At 37.9% G+C, this 21,230-nt stretch overlaps 1 protein-coding gene across 1 annotated transcript in view; it reads left to right on the forward strand.

The window, feature by feature from the left end:
- The window catches only part of MRPL3 (mitochondrial ribosomal protein L3), a 62,599-nt gene that overhangs the window by 24,349 nt on the left and 17,020 nt on the right, over positions 1–21,230 (forward strand). The window contains exons 6-9 of the mRNA XM_060683748.2: positions 237–297; positions 15,595–15,703; positions 16,739–16,816; positions 18,222–18,299. Of these exons, the coding sequence (XP_060539731.1) occupies positions 237–297; positions 15,595–15,703; positions 16,739–16,816; positions 18,222–18,299 (326 nt within the window). The remainder of the gene's footprint in view (positions 1–236; positions 298–15,594; positions 15,704–16,738; positions 16,817–18,221; positions 18,300–21,230) is intronic.

Consider the following 21,230-nt stretch of genomic DNA (forward strand, 5'->3'; position numbering starts at 1 on the left):
CTTGAAAAAAAATAATTAGAATGGAGTCATGTCATTATATAACACAGCAAGATAGTTTATATTTTTCTCAAAATGCAGAAATTGTAATAGATACGTTTTGCTGCAGCTGATATGAAGTACCAAGTAGTTTGACTGATTCCTTAATTAATCTTCATAGTTGTAGCCAAACATTAATGGTTTCCTATGTGGTGTTTTTTTTTACCTAAATTGTTTAATCTCTCTTCATTTACTTTAAGGTACACCTCTATATGCAGCTCATTTCCGCCCAGGGCAGTATGTGGACATCACTGCTAAAACGTCAGTTCCAACTCTATTTGTTTATGTCCTAAAATTTTAAGTACAATTTAATTAGCTTTTCTTGGAAGTCTCTTCTATTTTTTATTAAGCTATTGATAGGTTGCCCTTTAAACATTCCTAACTGATTTGAGTAAAATATATATAAAATACACTAATGAGTTTTTATAAATATTATAATAAATCTGCTGCTGAAAATCACATTTTTTCCCTACTCTAAAACAAAATGGTGCTGAATTAGATCTGGGGCGGGTTGTCAGTAGAGTAAGGCAACTTCAGTTACAGTACTGAGAAATAAAGCAAGGTGGTTTATCTCCTTTCTCTCATTATATAGCTTATTAATACTATTTCAAATAATGGTTCTTGTTTATGAAACAGCCTTCATAGTATAAGTAGAATTAAAAACTAACAGGTCTGATCTATAAAGCATTTTTTTTCTACTATGCTGGTACTTTATTCATAAAATTCTTTTCCATTCCCTGCCTGCCATTTTGGTACTTCAGATTTTAGAAATAAATCTTTGTTTGGGTTGTAGTACTTTGAACACATTACTGATCCTAAATTGGTACCCCAAAAAACCCATGTATCAAGAAGAAAAGGTATGCCTTTCTGTTGTGGTGGTGATGGTAGTCATTCAAATCAACTTTGACTGCCAATGACTACAAGGGCAAGTCTCTGCAATTTTCTTGGCAATATTTTTTTGGGGGGAACTGGTTTGTCATTGCTCTCTTTCTAAGATTGAGAGAGTAATCGGCCCAAAGTTATCTAGTTTCTATGCTTTCAACTGTTATAACAAATCGGTTGTCGTTTGGTTCTTTCCCCAGATGTACATACAGGGATTTTAGTTTCTTTTGTGTTTAAAAAAAAACAACAGAATTTACTTAAATGCCTTCCCACTATAGTATGATTTATAAGTCAGTACCTTTGTTTTAAAATGACACAATTAAGAATTAGATAATTATTGTATCACTAAGTTTAAGCCTGTTGTATTTGTTTAATTTTGTCTTTATTATCTGATTTCTTTTTTTTTCATCTTTATAACTTACCAGTGGTAGAAAAGTAAGAAGACCACTGTATTTATTAGGGTTAGGGTAAGTTTTTTGTCTATTACCTAACTAGTAGAGTGATGACCTCCTCAGTTAAATAAATTATTCAGATTCCTTAGCTTTACTAGGAAAAGCACAGTATTTTATTATGGAACAAGCTCAAGCAGATTGTCATTCAAAGCATTATATATTTAATTTTTTTAACATCAGAGTTAGTTTCATGTTCTGTATTGAAAATAGAATTCCACATGTAAAGAAATGTGTATTGTGTGAACATTATGTCTAGTGAGATAGAGCACGTAAATGCAGGATTTATTCCAAATATAAGGAGAATAAAGATGAAAAAGTGTCTAAAAGGTCTGAAGGTATCCAAGGCAATGTATTACTTTTCATCGCCTAATTTTTCATCATGTGAAAAATATGTCCATGCAATAAATGTATTACATTGAAAGGATCCATAAGAAAGGCAGTGTATGTACCACAAAAATAACTAACAATCTGCAGGCTATTAAGAGCTGAAGCTTTCCATTTCTGTATTCTTAGAAGTTGTTAAAACCTGAAGCAGACACAGAAAGAAAAATGGTTCTAGGAGTGCTGCCACTTATATGTATGCAATTTGTATGTTGAAATTGCTTTTCGATTTTATCCCATCAAAGGCACTATTTGTGAACTATGTGGATAATTCCCATCTATGCTATTTTATAAAAAAGGACATCTAGATAAAAATACTGAAATGGACACTTAGTTCTTTGCCAGGGATTATATTGCTTGATTGAATTTGACAGAGATATGGTCAACAATCCAAGACTAAATGTTGTTTCATGTTTTGGCTTGCTCTAAACATTTCTCTATTAATATATATACATATTTCTTTAAAATAGCTTTTTGTTCACAAGACATTTAATTGATTCATAGAGTATTGGTATATTGTGAAAAAATCAGGTTTCCAATCTCCATTGCTAATTCTACAAGAGATTGGTATGAACTTCAAAAGCAGCAGGGATTCTGGATTTAACTAATCATTAAGGTAGAATGCACACACACATACACACCCTATTTTCAGGCACAAACACCCTGATTGTGCTGCCATGGATTTGTCTTTTATTTTTCCTTTTATGAACTGAAACCATAGGTGGGAGTTTCTAAAAAAGGAGATACTAAAAGCGAAATTGGAAATATTTCCAATAAGACAAAAAGGGTAGCAGAAGATATTTGGCAACATAAATCTAGAGAATATCAAGAAAGCTAAAATTTAGCATGACCTGAAGCAGAGATAGATGCTAGTATTCAATCAATCAATCAGTTTATTACAGTCTTAGACCAGAGACCAGAACAAATAAAAACGCTCAGTAAATATACAATTAAAAATTCTAGTATAAAATAATAAATAACAACTGAAATCTATAATGAAATTCTGTCTATCAATTATACATGGTCTAACTATACTAAAATTACAATCCATAAACTGTGTGGCCCATTGTAGGTTCAACACTAAAAGGGAAAAGACTAAGCAGTGCAAAGGGTTTGCCACATTTTTTATATAATATAACTATGGTGGAAAAGACACGTATTTGCAACGAATCCCCAGTGCTGCTGCACAGAATCTGGCCACCTGCGCTGTAGTTAGGGACTGTTCATCCTTAAGCAGCCACTGAAGATAGATAGTATCGGAATGGCCAGGATACCTAGCAGTTATTAGTAGAGTTTTTTTCTTAATCTCTGTGTAAAAGGAATATCTAAGGAGCATGTGACCCGCAGTCTCCACCTCTCCTGAGCTGCAGGAACAGAGTCTTTCCATCAATGGTATCCTTTTATACTTACCATACAGGATGACAATGGAAGCGCATGGCACCATGTGAGCAAAAATGCTTTCTGGTGGTTTGCTGAGTCCAACTGACTAAGATAGCTGGCAGGAGTGACAACACATTTAATGTCATCTGGAGCCAGAAACAGTGGAGCTTTCCCTAAATCCCACCTGCCTCTCGATGTCCTCTATCCTTTGTCGCAAGATTTGTCTTGCTAGGTCATAGTCCATCTTGAGTATTGAAGCTGGGGAGAAGCCTAGTTTGGCAAAGTTGGACTCGACAGCCTTGATCCCTTCCATCCTTTCTAAGGTGGGTAAAATGAGGACCCGGTTTGTGGGGGCAATAAGCTGACTTTGTATAAAATATACAAAAGTATGAAGGCTGTTGCTTTACGCATTGTAAGCCGTCCTGAGTCTCTGGAGAAGGGCGGCATATAAAAATAAATAAAAATAAATAAATAAATCCATGCCGAGGAGAATTTGTCTTGGAGGATTAATGGAGCAAGATCTTGCGGAAAGAAGTTAAGCTTTAGCCAGAGATTTAAGGACACTATACAGATTCTTGCTTTGACTTTTGTCAATTCTGTCTCCAGGCGCAGAAGTGCATTTGAGGCACAATGCGGCATATGGAGAATTGATCTAATGAATTTGGATTGAACTTTTCCTAATGGTGTAAAACACGAAGCTGATGGTCCGAGCAAGGTCCCATAAAGAAGCTGTGCTAGCGTCTTGGCCAGAAAAAACTTAATTGAGGCAGGGACATAATATCCTCCCTTTATGCGAAAAAATTTAACGATGGCGTTTGCTGATCTTTGACCGAAGGCAGCTGCATATTCTGCATATGCTTTTCTTGAACCGTTGGCCTGAATGACCAACCCCCAGGTATTTGAAGGTGGTTACCTGCTCTATTTTGTGGCCATTTAGATACTATGAAAAAAGTTTTGGCCTTTTGGCAGGGGCCATGATGTTGTTTTCTCATAATTTATGTCCAGTTTATTGTAATACTGGACAAGGGCTCGCAAGGCTCTTTTAAGGCCTACTGTTGTCCTGGAGAGGATCACAGCGTCATCTGCATAGAGCAGCAGGGCGATGCTTTGATCACCTATTTTTTGGTGGTGGTAATTTGGTTTGTTTAGCCATTTTACCATGTCATTTATATAGAAGTTGAAAAGCAAGGGGTCCAAAATACACCCCTGTTTAACCCCCTTTTGAATTTTAACTGACTTTGAGAGGGATGAATATTACACCTCACCTTGAGGGGTGTTTTAGTATGTAGAAACTGTGGTCGATTGAGGCATCTTCCAGCTTCTCCCATAGCTTAGTCCTGGTAACCATATCAAAGGCTGCCTTAAGATCTATAAAGCCGGCGTATAATGATACAAATCTATTTGATATGTATTTTTCAATCAGATGATGAAGAACTAAGCACTGATCTGTGGTGCTCCTCTAAACCTGGCTTGCTCTTCAGCGATCAAGTTCTCAAGATCCAGCCACTCCTTTAATTTATCTTGGAAGTGTTTGGCGTAAAGTTTGCTAATTATATTTAGTAAACTTATTGGTCTGTAATTGGCAGGGTCATCTCTCTTTCCCTTTTTAAAAATTAGGACAACTGCCAAGCCCCAATCTTCTGGGACATAGCCAGTAGAGTCAATATAAGTGAATAGCACCGCCAAAACTGGTATCCACCACTCCAAATTGTTCTTTAATAATTCAGCAGAAATGAAGTCAGCTTCTGGGGCCTTCCCAGTCCTGAGTTGACCAATGAGCGATTTGATTTTGGACTCTGAAATGGGGGGGGGGGCATTCAGGTAAATCCTTCATAGTATACCTTATAGCCGTGATGGCGAACCTATGGCACACGTGCCCGAAGTGGCACGTGGAGCCATGTCACCTGGCACATGCGGCATCACCCGTTCCTTTTCTGGGTTTCTGGCATGCAAGTGCACGCAATGGTCAGCTGGCCTTTATGCATGTGGCAGTGCCGTAAACTGGAAGAGCTGGTCTTCTGTTTTCCTGCGCGAGCATCCGTGCTGGCCAGCTGATAGTTGCACGCGCATGTGCACCAGAAACCCAGAAGAGTAGCTGGCTGAAACTGGGTGTTCAGTAGCTGAAACTGGAAGTTTTGGGGCATGCGTATGTGCCTTAGGCAGCTCCTCTTCCAGGTTGCAGCCCAGATGCGTGCGCTCCCTTTTCGGCACTCTGTGCCAAAAAGGTTCACCATCACTGCCCTTGCTAGGGGGGTCTTCATATATTCTCCAAAAGTGAAGTTCCTAGGTTGTAGGACGTATATGGGGGGGTCTAGTGGGGTATGAATTCTATCAGAGTGACTAGCTATTAGACACCAGAATAGAGAAGAGTTCTTTTGCTTTGCTGCCACAATAAGCTGTTCTCAGGAGGACCTTGTGTCTTTTCTTAAGAGAAATCAGTTAAATTGTTTTTTGAGAGTAATAAGACATTTAAGACTTGTTTTATTACCATTCCTAGTCTCTCTCTTATACATTTTATAAGCCAAGGTGAGAGCTTTCTTGGCTTCTACACAATCCTTGTCAAATCACGGTTTGGAGGCAATACAGGGCCTCTTAGCGGAGAAGTTCTGGTCATGTACTAGTAATGGTTGTAGCTTATGAACTGTGTTTTTATATAGTTCTAGTAAATCTTGGGAAGGGTTGGCTGTAATACAGGATGAATGGAATTTTTGAAGATTGTCCTCTGATAGGGCTCTCCTCTGGTCAAGTTGTTGGGACCATTTGTCTGTACATCTTGTTGGGCCTGCTGGAGAAATTGCAGGAATAAATTGGTCCCCAAAGGGCATCTGCCAGATGAAGGGCTTCATATATATACACAAAGGTAGATGATCGTTTTTCAGGTAAGGTGGGACTTCAACATTTTCTACGTAATGTAGTAAGTCCATAGAAGTTAGGATATAATCAATGGTGCTGGTTTTGGACCCTGCCATAAATATAATCTTGCCAGGATAGTCACCATCCCAAGAGCTGTTGGATATAAAAAGGTTGAGTTTATTCGCCATCTTTGCAAGACAGAGGCCAGCGAAATTTGCTCTATTGTCTTTAGAAAGTCATGTGAGGGAGGAGCTGGTTTGTATGGGAACTTCTGATGGTGGATAATGATCATATTTCATATATAGTGTGTAATCATCTAGTCCCAATCTAGCATTGAAGTCTCTTCTTAGTAAGATCCCGGCTTTTGGATGGTCCATGTAGTGTTTACTAATATAGTGTTCCAACTCCATCCATACTGCAGTGGTTTCAGCTTTTCTTAATGGTGGCAGAAGATAAACATTAATTATTAAAAGTAGGACTGAGTTCATCTTGAGGAGAAGGGCCATAGCCATATGTTTTAATGGGGCAATAAGAATGGGCTCTGTTCTCAAGTTGGTAGAAATGAAAATACCTAGCCCTCCCTTCAGTCTTCCTGTTCCTTTGCCTGGCCTTGCTTCTAGCTTATGCGAGTGATAACCATTTAGCAGGAAGTCATCCGTGGTCCGAGTCTCTTGCACCAAAGTGATATCCTTATCTATCAGAGGATCAGAGGAATTTAGGCCTCTAAAATGGTACCACTCAGCTACATTCCATGATATAATGTTCAAGGTATTTTTCTTGCACTGATCTTCGTATTGTCATACGAGTTCTCAGTAGAGGCACTTGTTGGAAGATAATTATGCGGGTACTGTTTGTTAATTGATGCATTTAACCCAGAATTTGGCATATTTTACAAGTTTAAGGGAACATCATCAGCAACATCAAGGGTAGCCTCCGCATTTGTGTGGGGTACTGAGGCATGCCTCTGCCTCTGTCTTTGATAGCCAGCTGATGGCTGGAACAGAGCATCTTCATCTTTAGCAATTATCTCCGCAAAATCCACGTCCAAAACCCATGTAGATTTATGTCCATTTTTGGAAGGACGTAGCTGGGGATTGATCTTGTCAGAAGATGTTGAGCTGGATTATATCCTTAGTGTTTGTCCACTTAGGGGACATTGTATGATGCAGCATTTTTTCCTTCAGCTGTTTTTTCTGTTCCAAGATGGCGCCGCCGAAGGTTGCCTCGGTGAAATGCTCTCTAATGGTTTCTTTATTTTTAATTATTCTCTGCGACTCACTACAGATTTCTTACTCATGAGACCATCTGCTAAAAATTAAGCAACATTTCTTTAAGGTGCAGCTTTCTGTGATTTCTCCCTCCCTCCCACCCTTTACAAACACAGAGGAGATTCTAACATAGGAAGAAGCTATCTCCCCAGAGCCATGGATTATCAAAAAAACCAAATGGAAAAAGCGAAGAAAGAGAGGTAAAAGGGCAGGGATTTTAAACAGATTAAGGAATAGGAGAAATAAAACTCCTCTGCCTTCAATTTTCCTAACCAACGTATGTTCACTTGCTAATAATAGGGATGAAATACTGTTGAATCTGAAACCCTGGGATATGCAAGCTGTTATCTTCAATTGATTCATTTAATCAGGTTTCAGAGAAGCATAGAGCTGCTGAATTGTAAAAGTCAGAATTGTATCTGTTTAAAAGGAGTATTTCAGACAGAATTGCAGAAACATCTGGTAAAAAGAAGGGAGGAGGCTTATGCTTATATATCAACAACAGTTGGTCTCAGGATATAACTCTAATATATAAATTCTGTGACAAAAACCTAGAGATATTAATTATCAACTACAAACCATACTATTCGCCTCGTGAATTTTCCTTATTTCTTCTAATTGCTGTTTATGTCCCACCACAAGTCTGTGTAAACAAGGCGTTATGAACTCTAGCTGAACAAATAATGGAGGTTGAAGCCAAATACCCTGATTCACTGGCCATTATTTTGGGAGATCTAAACAAGGCAAAGTTAAGCAAAGAGCTACCAAAATACTTTCAGCATGTCAATTGTCCCACTAGAGGCAAGAATACTTTAGACCATTGCTACACAACACTAAAAGATGCTTATCGGTCCTTACCACGAGCAGCTGTGGGACACTCTGATCATTGCATGATTCACCTTGTACCTGCTTACAAGCAAAGACTTAAAACCACAAAACCAACAATTAAATCAGTGAAGACCTGGATGGAGGAGGCAAAGTTAAAGCTACAGGCCTGTCTTGACTCCACTGATTGGAATGTTTTTGAAAGTACCTCTGCAGACTTAGATGAACTCACAGATACTGTAACATCATATGTCAGCTTCTGTGAAGACCTATGTGTATCCACCAGGAACTTGCGAATATACAATAACAACAAACCTTGGTTCACAGCTAAACTTAAGCAGCTACGTCGTTCCAAAGAGGAAGCCTACAGAAAAGGTGATAAAATGCTGTACAATCAGGCCAGAAATGTATTAACAAGGAAGATCAGAGCAGCAAAAAGAAGCTATTCTGAAAAGCTAAGTAATCAGTTCTCAACAAATGAACCAGCAAACATGTAGAAAACTCTTAAAAATATCACCGGCTATGGCAAACCTCCTTCCCAGGAGGAAGGAAATCAGCAACTGGCAGATGACCTGAACATGTTTTACTGCAGGTTTGAAAGGAAACTACAGCCACCTATCTCCACAACCTCCATCTCAGACACACCAACAACAGCCAAGCCTCCTACAACTGACCCCATCCCATTGGATTCATAACCCCTAGTGATCACAGAAAAGGAAGTGCAAGACCTATTTCACAGACAAAAGCCAGGAAAAGCTCCAGGCTCAGACAAGATAACTCCTTCTTGCTTAAAACTCTGTGCTGACTCACCCGTATCTTCAATAAATCACTAGAGATGTGCTATGTTCCTTCTTGCTTCAAACGCTCTACTATCATCCCAGTGCCGAAGAAGCCCACCATCAAGGAACTGAACGACTACAGACCAGTTGCTCTAACATCTGTAGTTATGAAAACCTTTGAAAGACTAGTGCTGTCCCACTTGAAAACCATCACGGATCCACTGTTAGAACCCTTACAATTTGCATACCGAGCAAATAGATCGACAGATGATGCTGTTAATACAGCTCTGCACTACATCCTATAACTTCTTGACTCTCCAAAGACTTATGCAAGGGTCCTCTTTGTAGACTTTAGTTCAGCATTCAATACCATCCTTCCAGACACACTAAGTGGGGGCACCTACTCTTTGGAACAAAATACCCCCTGGAATACGAATAATCCCAGATCTTCGCACTTTCCGACGTGCCCTGAAGACCTTTCTATTTCAACAAGCAGGGCTAGCATAAACATCTAAATTCTATGCCAAGGTCTTAGCAGATACACCAATTTGATTCAATTTATTATTTACTGTTTATAATATATATATATTATATATATATATATATATATATATATATATATATATATATATATATATATATATATATATATATATATATATTTGTTTTCTTAGGTTTTCGCGGGTGTTTGTATGTAGGTCTTTGGTTATTCGGGTCTTCTCCCACGTAAAATTGGAAGTGTCTTGGCGACGTTTCGACCAAGTCTCATTCGTCATCTTCAGGCTGGTGTTCTCGGCTTCGTGCTTCCAGGAGCAATGTGAGATCGCAGCTGTCTCTTCCTTTTAACTGCTGGTGGGGGTGTGAGCTGATTGGGTGGGAACTTGGCTGTGTTCTGATTGGGTGGAGGTGTGTTCTGATTGATTAGGAGCTTGGCTGTGCTCTGATTGGATGGGGGGTTGGTTGTGCTCAGCTTAGTCTGAGTTGCAGGGGGATTTGAGCACAGCCAAGCCCCTAACCAATCAGAACACACCTCCACCCAATCAGAACACAGCCAAGTTCCCACCCAATCAGCTCACACCCCCACCAGCAGTTAAAAGGAAGAGACAGCTGCGATCTCACATTGCTCCTGGAAGCACGAAGCCGAGAACACCAGCCTGAAGATGACGAATGAGACTTCGTCGAAACGTCGCCAAGACACTTCCAATTTTACGTGGGAGAAGTCCTTCGGGAGAAGGGCAGTATAGAAATTTCAATCAATCAATCAATCAATCAATAAGAGTTGTATGTCAATGGAGAGTCTTAGTCATCCAGGTCATGATTGTCCCAAAAGTGCTTTTCAAAAGGCAAGAAGACTTCCTTTGTTTTTTTCCTTGAAGATGTTTTGCTTCTCATAAAGAAGCAAAACATATGCGAGGAAAAAACAAAGTCCACTTGCCTTTATAAAGGACCTTTGAGACTAACACTTGTATATACTTCTACTCAAAAAGTAGTGCTGAATGATTATAATTCTTTCTGTTGAGATGTTGCTTGCAGTCTTCCAAGAGTTTATTGGTACTTTCATTCCATAAGGTAATCCTCAATTTAGAGTCATTTGTTTAGTGATCGTTCAAAGTTATAATGGCACTGAAAAAAGCGACTGACCATTTTTCGGACCTATGACTATTGTGGCATCCCCAATGTCATGTGATCAAAATTTGGATGCTTGGCAACTGGTTCATACTTATGACGATTGCAGTGTCCTGGGATCATGCAAATACCTTTTGCGACCTTCTGACAAGCAAAGTGAATAGGAAAGCCAGATTCACTTAACAACTATGTTTCTAATTTAACAACTGAGTGATTCACTTAACAGCCGTGGCAAGAAAGTCGTAAAATGGGGCAAAACTCGCTTAACAACCATCTCACTTAAAAATGGAAATTTTGGGCTCCGTTGTGGTCATAAGCCGAGGGCTATCTGTTATATTATTTATCTGTAACTGTATTATAACAAAGAATGTTATCAGATGATAGGGATGCCACTCTGGACAATTGACCTATTTAAGAGCCTTGTTTCAGGAATCGTTTTGGATTATTGCCTTGCATATTCTCAAAATAATCTGTCACAGAGGTCTAGCATAAATGTTAGGGACTTTTGCTTTGAGCACTCTGAATAAAACATAAGTAACATAACTGAAACATTAACAAACTTTTTGTTAAAATTAATGCTGTAAAAATAAATTTAAAAATTTTATCTAACCATTACTCTGGGAGTTGAAGTTGAATGTATTGTGAGCCGCCCTGAGTCTTTGGAGAGGAGCAGCATATAAATTGAATTAATTAAATTAAATTAATTATATTTTGAAGCATAAAAAGGCCTGTTAATACAACTTACATAATTCTATTGTACACCACCCAGAGTCCCTCAAACAAACAATGATATAGCAACAGGAAAGTGATCAAGAGTTGATCTGATATAGCCAACAGTTTTATTGCTTTATAAAAATGCTACTGGCCTGTTTAAGGGAATCCCTAATCTTTTCAGAAGAACGAATCTAAATAGGAAAAAAAATGGGGTTAAATTAGGCAAGGACATAAAATTGAAAGAGAGGAAGAAAATAAGATCTAATCCCCAACAAAAATCAGTCTACATACTAATATTTTAATACAGTGCTAATTGTCCAGTAGTATTGTTCTGGCCCCACTGCACGTTAGTCTGTGTGCAGCTCAACAGACAGCTAAACCAACCTATCCTCCAATAAAACGGACTGTGTGCATAGATCTGAATGCTTTATTGGGAGAACAGGTTATGGTGAAACTGAGGAAAATAGGGATACATACAGTGAGACTCAAATATAAGATAGTATTAAATTACTGCTGAACATAATTAGTAAATACAAGCAATTTAAATCTCACCAGCAATGCTCGGTGTGTGGGATGTGGGTTTGTCTTTGGATGACCATGTGCTACAGATTAAAATGGCTGCTTCTGTCTTCTCCAAATGCTAAAGGAAATGGAGTCTGGCTTCCCAGTGTGCACTTGGTTTAAGTGCAGGCTGATGGGAAAATGGGCGGAATCGGCTTCAGACAATGTAGTTGGGGCATATTTGTCTCTCCAGCCACTAGCTGGGGCTAGAGCGCAACAACAGTATAATAAAGTTACCATATTTTTTGGAGTATAAGACGCACCTTTTCCCCTCCTAAAAGGGGGTGAAAATTTAGGTGCGTCTTATACACCGAATGTAGCCCCGCCCACCAGCTGGCCCCCACCCTTTGGCCTCTGCCTCGCAGCAGTTACCTCCTTGGAAGCAAACAGCAAGAAAAAACAGCTCCTTTCACCTTCAGCACAGCCTAATTAGGACAAGTTGATTGGATCGGCCTCCTGACTCTCAGCTGTTTTGCGCAGGGCTCTGCTGCTTGCTGCAAAGAGGTAAATTGCTGGAACAGATCTTTTTTTTCCCTTGTGCTAATCAAGCTATGCTGAAAACGAAAATGAAAGTAAAGCAGGCTGTTTGCTGTTTGCTGCAACAAGGCAAAATTGCTCAGAGGCAGAGGAAGATTTCTTTTTCTTCTTTTCCTCACCAAAAAAGGTAGGTGCGTCTTATACTCTGGTATGTTTTATACTCCGAAAAATACGGTATATGTTGTGGCATGGCACTCCCTGCTTGGTATCAACAGATACCACTATTTGAGGTTATTTTTTTATTCATAAACATTTGAATACAGTTTATTGTCAGAGTATATCATTTACAAAAGAAAGAGAGAAAACAAAAAGAAATATTAACACATATACTGGTAACAATAGTAATAATATAACAGAATAGTTTTGGCTCAATTTCTCTTTATATTGGCTTATTTTACTTATTTTTTTTTTCTTTTATTTAATTTGTATACCACCTTTCTCCCGAAGGACTCAGGGCAGTGAACAGCCAACAATAAAATACATACATACAAAATTTAAAAAACAGAACTAAAATCAAATTAAATAATTTGGCCCAGACAGATTAAAATCCCAATCAATTTAAAACAGATTTAAACTTTGAAAATTAAAAGATATTGAAAATATTAAAATATTAAAATTGTTTAAAAATTGTTTAAAATTATATTGTTTATATTTTAAAATTGTTTGTTTATAATTCTGTTAATTATTTTGGCATATTTATAATTATAAACCATATTTATATTTAATTCCTATATAGCAATAATCTTTCTTCATCTAATTTCTACCTCTTATCTCTAGCCACTTATAAAATCTATTCCATATCAAGTAATATTCTGTGTCTTCTTTGTCTTTTATTTTTAATCTGTCCATCTCTGTACAATCTAATATTTTCCTAATTACATCCTCATCTGATGGATTGTTCTCATTTTTCCAATGTTGTGCAAATACAATCCTTGCTGCTGTCAGTACATGCAAAACTAAATATATAGTCCCTTTATCATAACCCTCCGGTATTATATCCAACAAAAATATTTCTGGTTTCAAATCGATATGTTGCTTAATCATCTTTTCCAAACAAGTATGTATTTTCTTCCAATATTTTCTTGCTTTCGTACAAGTCCACTAGGGTTGCCAGGTCTGCTTCCAAAAAATAGTGGACAAGCGGGGGGGGGGGGGGGGGGGTTAAGTAGTAAAAAAATAAAATAAAATTTACAATTAAATTATATATTTTCTTACAAACAATTTACAGTAGGCCGTCGTATTTGTTCTGTCGGTTTCGTTGTTGGTAATCCATGCAAAAGTAGCTTTCCAGTCTTTGGTGTATTTGCATACTTCTCTCTTTCGTTTTAAAGAATTCGAAATCTCGCCTCTGTCAGTCTCATCACTCGACGCCATTTTAGGTCAGTCGACACAAGCTACGATACATTTTAAAAATGTGAACTACATAATTTTACAATATATTTTTATTTTAATCTCATTAATTTTTTTGGAGAATCGAGTTCAATGGTATTCGATCTTTGTCTCATTCTAACTTATGAAAAAAAGACAAAACGCGATTCTCCTATCCTTATTCTCTTAGACTGTACAGCTTTAGATTACGTACCATTTTATCATAAAGGTTTTGAATAAAAAAAATGTCCACTGTTTTGTGAAAAAAAATAGTGAACATAATGTGAAAAAAGCGGACTGTCCGCTCAAATAGTGGACACCTGGCAACTCTAAAGTCCACCACGTATGATAATAAGTACCTGGTGTCTGATTACATTTCCAACATTTGGCAGACATATTACTAAACATTTTTGCCAATCTTGCTGGCAGCAAATGCAACCTACAAAATATTTTATAAAAATTTTCCTTATATGTAGTAGCCATTGTCAGTTTATAGTTCCTATCCCAAAGTTTTTGCCATTTATCTAATTCTATAGTTTAACCAAAATTGTTTGCCCATACAATCATTGTTTCTTCGACTTGTTCCTCTTCTATTTTATAACTTAATAAATAATTATATATTTTTAATCAGTTTTTCATCTGTCCCTAATAAGATCTTATCAAATGTTGTTGGTTCTTTAAAAAGACCCCATGTTTTTACATCTTTTTTGTATCTTGATTGTATTTACAGATACAGCCACCAAGTCTGACTTCCCAGTGTGCACTTGGTTTGAGTGCAGACTGATGGATAAATAGGCGGAATCAGCTTCAGACAATGTAGTTGGGGCATATTTGTCTCTCTGGCCACTAGGTGGCCACTGGAGAGCAACAATAGTATAATAAAGTTTTATGCTGTGGCATGACAAGTATGATTGCTTTTTCCCCTCCATCTAAATCAGAAGTAAAAGCTGATAAATGGAGCATACTTTAATTCTAAAAAAATTAAATTTTAATACCTAATGTGAGTTTTCTGGTCAGTTTACAAAATTCATTTTAAATGTTTAATTTGTTTGATAACAGTTATGGGCCAGTACAAAATAAATTGAAAATTAAAACATATAATTCCCAGTAATGACTAGTGACAAGAATAGTACTATACAAATCTGTGAAACCTATGTATGTCTAATAAAAGAGCCATAATTACCAACAAACAATTGCCTTGTTTTGTTGAAAAAAGACAACTAAAATCTGCCAACTGTTAATTTATAGTGAACATTACAAATGAAAAAACAGTAGTTTTACTTTTAATTAGCCACATACAGGTTTCACAGCAATATTCTATAAAAGTCTTACGTTGAATATACAAGTTACCCGTATTTTTCGGAGAATAAGACGCTCCAGACTATAAGATTCACCTACCTTTTTTAGGGAGGAAAACAAGGGAAAAAAAAATCTGCCTCTGCCTCCCAGCAATTTGCCTCCTTGCAGCAAACAGCCTGCTTTAGTTTCATTTTCATTTTCAGCACAGACTGATTAGCACAAGAAAAAAAAATCTGCCTCCCAGCAATTTGCCTTCTTACAGCAAACAGGAGGCCCATGCGGCAATAGGCAATGGCAATCCCTGCAGCCTGAAACAGCTGAGAGTCGGGAGGCCGATCCAACCGACAATCAGCTGCTTGTGCTAATCAGGCTGTGATGAAGCTGAAACGGGCTGTTTGCTACAAGGAAGTAAATTGCTGGGAGGCAGAGGCCAAAGAGTGGGGGCTGGCCGGTGGGCGGGCTACATTCGGTGTATAAGACGCACCTAAATTTTCACCCTCCTTTTTGGGGGGAGAGTGCGTCTTATACTCGGAAAAATACAGTATATAATAATTCTACTAGAAAATGTAATTCTGCTATCAAATTTGTTTATGAATATTTTAAAAATATTTAATTTGGCTTGCTTGCTTTCAGAATTGGCAAAGGTTTCCAAGGAGTCATGAAAAGATGGGGATTTTCTGGCCAGCCTGCTTCCCATGGCCAAACTAAAACACACAGACGACCTGGATCAATTTCTAGTTCTGCAAGTATTCTTATATTATTTTGATCAGTTCAAAGAAGATACAAATTGAAAGCATATAGTAAATTGAGACATTTTGGTAATATCAAAATCTTCATAAGCTAAATTCTGGCCCCTTACAAATTGATAGTGATACAGATTCTGAGTAAATTTAATCACATTTCTTGAAAACTGTATAAATTGCCATGGGGAACCTTACTTTGTGCCTAATTATCTGTGAGTATAGTTAGTCCTTGACTTAATGACCAGAATGGAGCCCCAAATTTTGTTCATAAATTACTGTAGTCATTAAACAAAGGGCAATACAAGCTCTCCCCATTGTATGACATCACCCACTGATACACAGAAACTTGCTATGGGTTGGGAGATGTCAACTAGCTAGGCCCACCAGTTCACAAACCCTCTCCGCACCACATCAGATCCATTTACTTTTCCACCAACTCACTCCATTTTGCACGTGGACCATTCCCATGATAGTTTAGAAGGTTCAAAATCTTTAGTAGTTTCTCCCCCAGAATCCACCTCTTTTGCTAGCATTATTCTTTTCGGAGGAGAAAATGCTAGGGAAGCCAACATTCTGAAAGGCTCTGCACTAGCTTTACTAGTGGTTTCTCCAGATTTAAGGACTGTTTCTCAAGCACATGGGAAGATTTCCCCTCCCTGCAGAAAGGGGAGGGAAAATCCCTTGTTACACAATGGAACAGATTTCAAATCCTCATCACTTGTGTTTGCAATCTTCACTGCCAATTTCCCCAGAAACCAGTAAAGAATATTGCAAATAGCAATCATATGATCACAGGGCCATTGGCAATCAATCATAAACAGAAACAGGTTGCCAAGCTCTCTGGGTCATAACTCTTGTTTTTGGAAGTTGTGGTTAATTTGAACTGTTGTGAGGCAAAGGCTCATAAATCAAGGATATTAACAGGGAAGAATGCAATCATACTAGTCATTTAATGGGCTCCATTCTTCCATGGTATTCCTATGCCAGATAATAAAATCAAGTTTTGTCTAACATCACTTTGATTTTTGAGACAGGGTGTTGCAAAGGTCTTCAAGGGAAAGAAAATGCCAGGACAATTAGGAAACTTCTATCGGACAGCTAACGGTCTAAAGGTAAGGCTGCTGAAGAATATCTCATTTGATTTGATAAATTAACTTCTTAGTGCACCATGATTTCTGTGTAATAGTAAAGTTTACATATTCTTCTCAAGAAATTCAAAATAATTAATTGAAGAAGCCAGTGTCATTTTCATCTGACTTGAAAAATAAAGCCTTGCCTTCTCATACAATGAAAACATTACCCTACTTCAAAGCTAGAGAAGGAGCTTCTTAATCCTCTTTTTGCCAATGTGGCTGTTAATGGAGCCCGGAAATAAAGACAGAAAAGTTTCTCACATGGCCATTTGTCCAAGCATAGTTTATGCTATTAAAGATTATCCACGACTGGGCTGTTGAACAAATTGAATGGTATATAGCTTTATGTATAAATTCAATAATCCCTGATTATATTTTTAAGTGATCAAAAACTGACACAAGCTTTCTATGGCACAAACTTAATCATGAAATCTAGAAATTTGAATCCAGAAAGTCTCTTAGTTGCTGAAGAATGCATAGAGGAGGCTGTTATTTAGTGTTGCAAAGTACTTATTAGAATTAGAATTCTTTATTGGCCAAGTGTGATTAGACACACAAGGAATTTATCTCCGATGCATAGGCTCTCAGTGTACATACAATAGTGATAGATCATTATCATAGTCATTATAAGAATACATTTATAATAAAACATTAGATACAACAGTCATGGATACTAAATAAGCAATCAACATAAATCATACTAGGATACTAAGTAAACAATATAAATCGTAAGATACAAGCAACAAATTTATAATCATAAGAAGATAAGGAGACAGGGAATAGGGAAGATGAGAATAATGATGGTAATACTGCCTTTCTAGATAGTATAACAGTTTTGTGGGAATTAGTTGTTAGGCAGAGTGATGGCATGAGGGAAAAAACTGTCCTTGTGTCTAGTTGTTTTAACATTCAGTGCCCTATAGCGTCATTTTGAGTGTAGAAGTTGAAACAGTTTATGCCCAGGATGCGAGGGGTCTGTAGATATTTTCACAGCTCTCTTCCTGGCTTGTGTGGTACACAGGTCCTTAATGGAAGGCAAATCAATTGTTTCGTCTGCAGTTCTAATTATCCGTTGAAATCTGTTTGTCTTGATTGGTTGCAGTGCCAAACCAGACAGTTATAGAGGTACAGATGACAGACTTATTCAAAGGGAATGCAAACTTCTGTCCCTGCCATATTTACAGATGGATTCAGATTCATAAACAACAACTATATAATCATTTTTACTTCTATTGAAAGAGATTACATAACTGTCTTTTTCTTAAATTTCTGTTGTTCTAAGAGAGTTCCTCATAAAAGATGTCTTTTTACTTAAAAAATAAAGTTAGATATAAGTCAATAATAACAACGTGTTAATTCTTACTGGGTAATTTTAATCTTACAGATATGGCAGGTCAATGTGAAGCACAATATTTTATATGTACATGGAAGTGTTCCCGGTCATAGGAATTGCTTAGTAAAGGTAAGTTTGATACTTAGAAATGAACAGAGAATGGCTTACAAAATACTAAGTTTTCTTATCAGTGTTATATAAGATCCTCTGTCACAGAGACCTCTGCTTGTTTCTACTGTTACGTTAGAAAAAGCTGAAATATTACTATTCCTACCAGTCAAGTAAAACCTTTGAAGATACCTTTGTTTGTTCTTTGTGTACAGAGTAGACATACAGACATGGTTACATACAGAAACCATTATTAACATATCTTTACTTAAAAGCTACAGGGGATGATTTCACATATAAAGCACAGTTTGAAGTGTATGTGAGCCATATAAATGAGGTATCATTTTCCTTTTAACAATTTAAGAATCTTGAGGTTCCTGCTATACTTCTGGTGGCGTTGAAGGCGAGGACCGCAAGCTCTGCGGCCCTGCTCTGAGCTCTCCCTGTTGGAGGGCTCCAAAAGGAGCCATAGCTACTCTGGAGGGGTGGTGAAATAAAGGGGGTGCCTTGCAGGTGAAGGAGAGCCACATCTCTCCTCCCTGACTTAGAAAATCCCCCTCACCCAAGGAGTAGCGACAGTCAACATGGCTGTCATGAAGCTGGGGACAGCCAGAACACCTAAGAAAATGCAGGAGCGAAGAAATAGTGAACAGAGATTGTTTCTGGGTGAGATGATTCTTCTTTTACTTAAAAAGAAAAAATTAGTGATAAGAGACTCTAAAAAAATAATTGTTTAAGCCGTGAAAATAAGCACTTCCGAGATTTATGTTGAAAAGCAAGTTGGAGAGAGGGTGTGGCCGGCATCAGGCGAAACGGTGTGGATTCTGGGTCTCCAGGAGAACACCGATATCCTAGCTGATTTTGGAGATTTCCGGGATCATAGCTGTCTTGTGGAGACAGCGAAGAAAGAAGACACTGGCTGGCATGGATAGGGAATGAGCAAGTTCCCTGAAGTGCCGGCGTTAGTCTTCGACCCGTCGGTGAAGGAAGGCAGCCATTAAGGAGCTGTCACAAGCCAGAACGGCCACAATCTGAAAGAGGAAATGCAATAAATGGTAATTGAACAGAGTATTGTCACTGAGTGAGTAATGGGCCAATTCACAAGTAAAAGGGGAAAAAACTTTGACAGCTTGAAAAGATTGTAGCGAAAGATTGCCGGCTAATTAGCACAAAGACTAAAGTGGGGAGGGCAGGAACCCGGAACTTTAAAAAATCAGACCTAAAACCTGGAAAAAAATCTTTCATTCGGAGTTAAAACTGGATTTGGGGGGGAAAAATAAGACACGGAAAAGAAGACAGAAAAAAACAGCTGAAGAATTTAATTTAAAGTGTGAATGCTTTTGTGTATTGCAAGATGGCTATTTTATTATGGAAATTGTGAATCGGAGAAATAGCTGCTAGAGGGGGAACTTAAGAAGAGAGAGAAAAGGAACTTTAAAATCAAACCTAAAGCCCTAAAAGGAATCTTCCACCTGGATTTATAATTGGATTCGGAAAAATAAGAATAAGACAAGGAAAAAGGAGACAGAAAAACTTTTTTTTAAACAATAAAGGATTTAATTTGGAAAAGAGAAAATAAGCGTTCCTGTGAATTATAGAAATGGAGATTTTATTGCCAGAAGACTAGTGAAGCAGAGAAAGACATCTGTTGGCAGAAGGAGCGTGAGAGAAAGGCGTGGGAGTGCATATTGGTGCAGCTGAAGCAAGGTTAAAGAGACAAAGACTAAAACTGTGCTGGCTCAAGTAAATATTTGAAGTGGACATTTTTTTAAAAGAGATATTATATCAGCGGTTCTCAGCCTGGGGGTCGCGACCCCTTTGGGGGTCGAACGGCCATTTCACAGGGGTCACCAAAGCCCTCTCTCCCCCCCCCACGCCTTCACTCACTCTCACTCTCTGCTCTGTTGGATCGCCGGCCGTTAGTTTACCCCGCCCACTCCCAATCTATTGCTGCTTCCTGAGTCCCAGCTGATGGCTAGAGGAAAAAAAACTGTTTAAATTCTTGCCGCGGGGCTTCAAAGGGCCGCCCTATAGCCAGTGGTGCAGCCGAACCGTTTGTTAAATTGCTGGCTTGCCCCGCCCCTCCGCACCCCTATTTATTGCCAATAAATAGTGGTGGGCGAGGGGCGGGCGAGCCAGCAATTTAACAAATGGTTTGGTGTTTTTTTGTAATTTTATTGGCCCACGGAACTTCAGCATAGGCTCATTAGCCCTGAATTAGATCCGCTCCCGACCCTCAGCTGATTTGCTCTCAGCTGTTTTGCTCAGGGCTCTGGTGCTTGCTTGCAAAGAGTGCTGATTCTTTTCCCCCTAGCTATGCTGAAAACGAATCTGAAAGTAAAGCAGTTTGCTGTTGCTGCAAAGCAGTTTGCTGTTGCTGCAAAGTTGGAAAATTAGGCAGGCAGATTTCTTTTCTTTTTCCTCACCAAAAAAGGTAGGTGCAAACAATGGGAAATTTAGGGCAAAAGAGGAGAGTTCAAGATTTTAAAACACAAAAGAAAAAAAGCTCTATTTAACTAGGGAATTGTAATAATTGAGATACTATTAATTGTATATTGTGTTGAAAGCAGAAATGGTTAAGTTGTGGTTTGGAGGAATATATGGGGGAAATTATTTGGTTTATTATTATTGGTAAATATTAATTGATTTGTAAGAAATTGGATTGCATGGAAATAATTGGAATATTCATGTTCATATTGATTAATATACAAAAAAAGTAGTTATATAACTAATTGATTTATATTAAAATGTTGAATTTATATTAAACAACTGTAATATTACATAATTAACCAATGTGAGGATGGATATAAAAATAGATGACAATGGGAAGGGGTATAATATAGAATAGAAGGGAAAAATTGAATTTGATTAAGATTAGAGATGAAGATGAAGGGTAATATTGGTTTTTTACAAAAATAGATGAGGAATAAATATGGCAAAAAGGAAATATAG

The sequence above is a fragment of the Pantherophis guttatus genome, chromosome 4 (assembly GCF_059756535.1).
Source record: "Pantherophis guttatus breed Tessera chromosome 4, ASM5975653v1, whole genome shotgun sequence".
Classification (NCBI taxonomy): Eukaryota; Metazoa; Chordata; class Lepidosauria; order Squamata; family Colubridae; genus Pantherophis; species Pantherophis guttatus.